General features: G+C 35.1%; 1 protein-coding gene across 1 annotated transcript in view; it reads right to left on the bottom strand.

The window, feature by feature from the left end:
• Positions 1–4,399: 4,399 nt before the first annotated feature.
• LOC103521773 overlaps positions 4,400–5,658 on the bottom strand; it is a 21,125-nt gene continuing 19,866 nt past the window's right edge. Inside the window, exon 2 of the mRNA XM_026832296.1 lies at positions 4,400–4,772. Coding sequence (XP_026688097.1) covers positions 4,632–4,772 — 141 coding nt within the window. The 3' untranslated portion in view covers positions 4,400–4,631. The remainder of the gene's footprint in view (positions 4,773–5,658) is intronic.

Below are 5,658 nucleotides of genomic sequence, written 5' to 3'. Positions count from 1 at the left end.
GACTCAAGGGGAGTAAAATAGTATTTAAGTATGTGTAACCTACAATAATAATAAACATCTACATCTCTCTATGATTAAAGTAATAAACAATAGAGTCGATTTTTTTTTTTTTTTATTATTATTATTATTATTTATTTTTTCTGTTCGGTTAAACTTAACTTTTTCTCTTGAGATTGACAACTCCAGAATAGCGGGACTTAGCTTCTCTCTTACTTCTATCCTATCCTCTTTCGGACGGCAAGGCTTCGTTTGGCATAGAAATCCTATTTTTGCGGGCCTTTAGCTTGGACGCTGGATCGCGAATTTTTCTTCTGCGCGGTGGCAGGTTCGACAGATCCGACCGATATCGGGCGTCAACTTTAAATTAATTTTTCTTTAAGAGTAGGGAGAAGGGCCGGCGTTGTAATCCGGACGCAGTCCGCACCCGCATTTATAACACCTTTGAGTCGTTTGTACTTGTAGATCGCCTTTTTAATGATTTGCAAAAAACATTCACTAGATTAGCTCCTCAGAGAAGGCATTAAGTGCATACAAATACATGCCGGATCCTAATCGGAGCTGTGCTCTTATCTCCATGCGGGCACTTAATTTGTGAGTAATTTAAATAAATACAAACGTAAAATAGGTAACCTTTCTGTATTTGTGTCTTTAACTTTTCATGTTACATTCTACTCTTGCTTCTTCAATTTTCTATTTGTCCTATTTTATATAGCTATGTTACACATGACTGGTTTGTTAGTTATAAAGCTTAAGTAGGGCGATGAAGATGTGAGTAATATCAGCTGTTACGGTAAGGCGAAATATGTAGTCGGGTCATGTATATTTGTGTGAGTCTGAGCATGCATGTCGTCCTCGAACTGACATGACTTGATTTTTCACGATAGGTCAGGACGACCAGCGGTAAAATGCCTTCTCTTACTATTTGTGTCGACTATATCAACTCTTTCTGTTGGCACGGCTCATCATCGGCAGCTTCACTACTGGTATGCATACGTTATTGACCTTAACTTGTTATCTGTACTCTATACCTGTCGTATAGTCATGTATTCCCGTAAAGCAGATGACAGAGAGTACAGGGTAGGCATTAAAGAGATTCTGACCTTGACACATGATGATACTAATGGTACTACCGAATGAAGTTTTTAGAATCATTAAGATGTTGCGTTACGTTCTACTTCGTAGATAGATGTAGTCGAAGGGATGTCAGAGATGTTAGTCATATTGGTGCTACAATAGTTACGATAGATGAGTCACGTTACCTATGTATCGACTAGCCAGGGTTACCTAGTTGTAAGCTAGGTACGCTGATGTTGGCAGATGGTAAAAGAGCTGATTGTCGTATAAAGTGGGAGAAGCTAGCTGAATCAGCCACCTGATAGCGAATTTCACTTTCGCGTATGACGTCCCTTCGGATGTTGGAATGTATTCAAGAAGATGTTATGACAAAGCTGTTACGAGTATACTAGGCTTTTTTGCTGTATGCTACCGAATGCATGTGCATGCTACTCATTCCTTACAATAATAGATTCTAAGTTATGTTTCTAAATGTAAGGACCTGCGGGTCCTGTCGACAGGAATATTAATTCTGTGTAGTCCTAATGTTATGTATGGTATTTGTGTAATCCCAGTATATAAAGTACGATTTACAACACTTAGTACGATCTATGAGATAAGATAGTCTTTATAGTATGATAGAAACATACACTAATCTAATAAACATCCTCTATTATGAAAGTAAACAACTATAAGAGTGATAAGTAATATATTATTATATAATATTATAATTATCATCACATTGAATCATCATCATCATTATCATCATAATCACATCACAGTGAGCATAAGTCAAACCATATCGATCATTATATTATGATTATTATTACTTAGTAGTAAATCGGAGACGAAACGGCTAGAAGAAATAGCAGTGCTGTGTTAGTATCGACCGCTTCTAAGTAGACGTATACCGATTAACCGTTAATGCTCTTATTGATGTTCAGGAGAAGGATAGTTATTTTCATATGAGTTGTCTTCAGAACATGACGTAGTCTCTAAGTAAGACATAACCTATCTTGATATAATGCTTAGTTTCAACACTAACTAAGAACGAGTTATAAGTACTTAACATAAGAAGCGAGGGGTTTTCACTGGCCCCTTTCATTACCTACCTTAATGAGTATGAAAAGTGTATTTCTTGCTACAGTTACCTTTAATCAGTTTTGGTTTTAGTCTAGAACACTCATTGTGACGGTAATATTACGTAACATTGCGGTGAGAAATTGATGGACTGAATATGAATGGATAATGCAAAAAGTCACTAAACAAGTGCAGACACAACATTTCACCATGTGAAATATATACGCCTAAATTAGGTTGGTATTTAATTCTGTCTGGTTTTGTCTTGTTTATGTTAGTCTCGTCTAGGAATAGGAAGAATAGAAGAACAAGAAAGAAATAAGATTCTCACTTTTTGTTTTTCCTGTGTCGTAGCATGCCCGTAGTGTGTCTCTCACCATATGAGCGCGAAAAGTCCCCCAAAAATATTAACTAAGGTTGGTGCTTCTGAAGAAATGCAGCTTTTTTAACGTTGGGCCACCGACTAATTGCGAAAATGGGGAAAAATATGCTAGTTAGAGAAAAACGAAAGAAAGTGTAATACGGATTGAATATTATCATTGGACGAAAAAGAATTGTTATCTTTTATCAGTAAGTATAGCATGATAACAACGTGGTCTGAATCAGAGGCGTAGACTGAATGTAATACTTCCATTGTTGTATTACACCAGTATCAATCAGTTAAAAATAGAGAAAAAGAGAACTTGGCGGGTGGGAGGAAAATGAAAGACAGTGTAGATTGAATCTCATTATGTATTATAAGTATCTGTTATTATCTATTGAATTTTATTGGAGGTCCTGAGTTCCTTGTGACGGCTTCTCGGAACGGTTGGCTTTCTTCTATCCTGTCTTCCTTCTCTCTTCGATTTTGGGACGATAAGACCTTAGCAGTTACAGTTCCCTCTATCCAACCCTTTATGAAAAAAATAAAATAATAATAATAATAATAAACTATGATATCTATAAACTATAATATCCTAATTCCTGGCCATAAACATTACACTTGGACTTCCATCATACCAAGCCACTGATTTGAACCTATATGGGAGAGAGTTCATCCCGATATCATTGAACCAGACATTTCTCTCTTCTCTCTCTTATCATCATCAGAATGGTGAACCTTTCAACACCGGAAGCGCTGCACAATGCAACAGGATGCTCGCGGAATAATAACAATAATAAATAAATAGTAATATTTTATCAGCTGGTCTCCGCGGAGATTTTTGCCCCTGTTGCAAAATCCCCCGCGTTGTCATTTTGCAATACGGAAGGAAACAGTAGGCCTGTTTTTAGGCTGCAGAGTATTCGTTTAAACACAGCCATCAGTGCCCTCGCATATAAGCCATCGGCTAGCAGCTAGCGAATGAGTAATTCAAATTCCTCACATTAAGAAGTACCTTTTTTGATTTTTATTTAATTTGGCACATAAAAACGTCTACTCGGACTCATTATGTAATTCTACGTTGCATGTCCCTGTAATTTATAATTTATGAGTTGTAAAAAGAAAAGAAAGAAAGAAAGAAGAAGAAAAACAGAAAACGAAAAAAATAAAGAAAGAAAAAATATCATGGACAATTTGATGTGTCATCAAAGGAAACAAAAAATTTCCTCTTAATCATCGGAAAAAAATAATATTTACCTATCTATGAATCTATGTAACCTAACTACTTGACTTTTTCTTCTTTGATGTAGGAGTAACACAGGTTATAACAGGTGAAGGATGAAGAATGATACAGATGATAGAAATGAATACAGGTGATTAATACAGATGATCTGGGATTACAGGTGATTGGGTTCTTGTTCAAAGTGATTAGTAAGATAAACTCGATAATATGTGTAGACAGGGCATTCCAGAATAAAATGTTCAAGTGTTTCTGGTTTCTTCTGGTTACAGATTGTGCATATACCTATTTTTTGTCTCCAGGGTATGTACTCCTTGATACAGGGTGATCCTGACTAGCTTACCTATCTGAAGCCACCTGGAGCTGACTAATTGTTCAAACTTTATACAGGGGGGCATCATACTTTAAATATTCTTCTTGGGAATTTGCGCTAACAACTTTATCATCCACTTGAGATGATTGCTCAGAAAAATATGTACTAAGGGAAATACTGGTGAAAAACAGAAGACTAGCTCTACAGATTCGGAAGAAACAAATAGGGGACAAAGAAGTCCGAAAGAAAAGAAAAACGGGAAACGAAGAGTTTTCATTAACTTTGCAAATTCCTAAGAGCGATCGAATATAAGCTTCTCTAATTCTTTTTGAGTCCTCTCGTCTATTTTGACTTTTGTAACTTTCTAGTATTTTTTCCATTTCCTGTTTTATTTCCTGCTTGTTACTAGAGTCGAATAGGTGATGGCTTTCAAGTTGAATTATTATGTCCCTGAGCTGTGTCATCCAATTGTGTGTATATTCCAGTGGGTTCAATAGACTAAGTTCTTTTAATTTTTCATAGTATCTGTCTTTCAGATGTGCCCAATTTTTTGTGCCTTGACAGTTCCAGTAGAATATTGATTGCTATTGGGATTTCTCGTTATTTTTTGTGCTAGATTGAGGTGTGATTAGATGTGTTAATTTGCTTTGAGTGAGCTGAATGGACAGGGGGGTTTGTTTTTTCTTGTATGGAGTCTCTGTCTTTTTAGTTTTATCTATGATAATCTCTGGTGATTGTGATGCTGGTCTTTTTTTATATTGATTTATTTCATTGGTCGATTATTCAAAATTTAGCTTCACTATTTTCGTTGGTCAGATTTTGCAGTCCACAGCTGCTTGACCTCCTTGGAGAGTTAGGTGATTTGACTTTTTTATCCTCTTTTATCTTTCAAATCTCTGGTTTTCCCTGTAGGCTCGTCTTTTACCTTGCAAGTCTGGGTTCCGTTGAATCCTTATCTATAGTTGTTTCCACGAAAAAATAATTATAACTATGAAAAATTTCAATTTTAATATTGGAAATGCAAATTCACTATTTGTTATTGTTTACGTTTTTGACCGAACCTCCGTCTTGTCCTAACTAATGATAATGAATGAAATTAATAAAACAAATAATTCAAATCAGTTTTTGATTTAATTAATTAATTAATAACAGGAAACAATGATTTCTTTAAAATTATTTATTTGTTTTCTCAATATAATTATTCCACCGTGTTCGTTATCTGTTACGTTCTTTTTTGTACAAATAAAACGATAGGTAAAAAAAGAATATAACAGAGATAACGAAGAAAAGAAAAAAATAATAATTAATTATTAGGTACATAAAAAATAAGTTTGTTGCCAAGTTTTTGTTTTTAATTGATTTCTGAATTAATTAAGATACCTACCAACATCGAAAAATTTCAGTCAAAATTAATTTCCCCTTCAAAAATGTAAAATAACCGTGATCTATTCAAAAAGAATTTAAATTTACGCGCGTTTCTAACATGGAAATTTCATCATCGTAATACGAAAAAAATCCCCATGTTCAAGCCAAAACATCGTAACTCCGATCCCCGTGTTCAAAACCCCAAAATGTGTGTCATGCGCAGAAACCAAAACTCGTCGAACATCG

This window comes from Diaphorina citri, unplaced genomic scaffold (genome assembly GCF_000475195.1).
Source record: "Diaphorina citri unplaced genomic scaffold, Diaci psyllid genome assembly version 1.1 scaffold5905, whole genome shotgun sequence".
In the NCBI taxonomy this organism is placed as follows: domain Eukaryota; kingdom Metazoa; phylum Arthropoda; class Insecta; order Hemiptera; family Psyllidae; genus Diaphorina; species Diaphorina citri.
The sequence above is the reverse complement of the archived record's forward strand: the minus strand, read 5'-3'. Positions and strand labels throughout refer to the sequence as shown.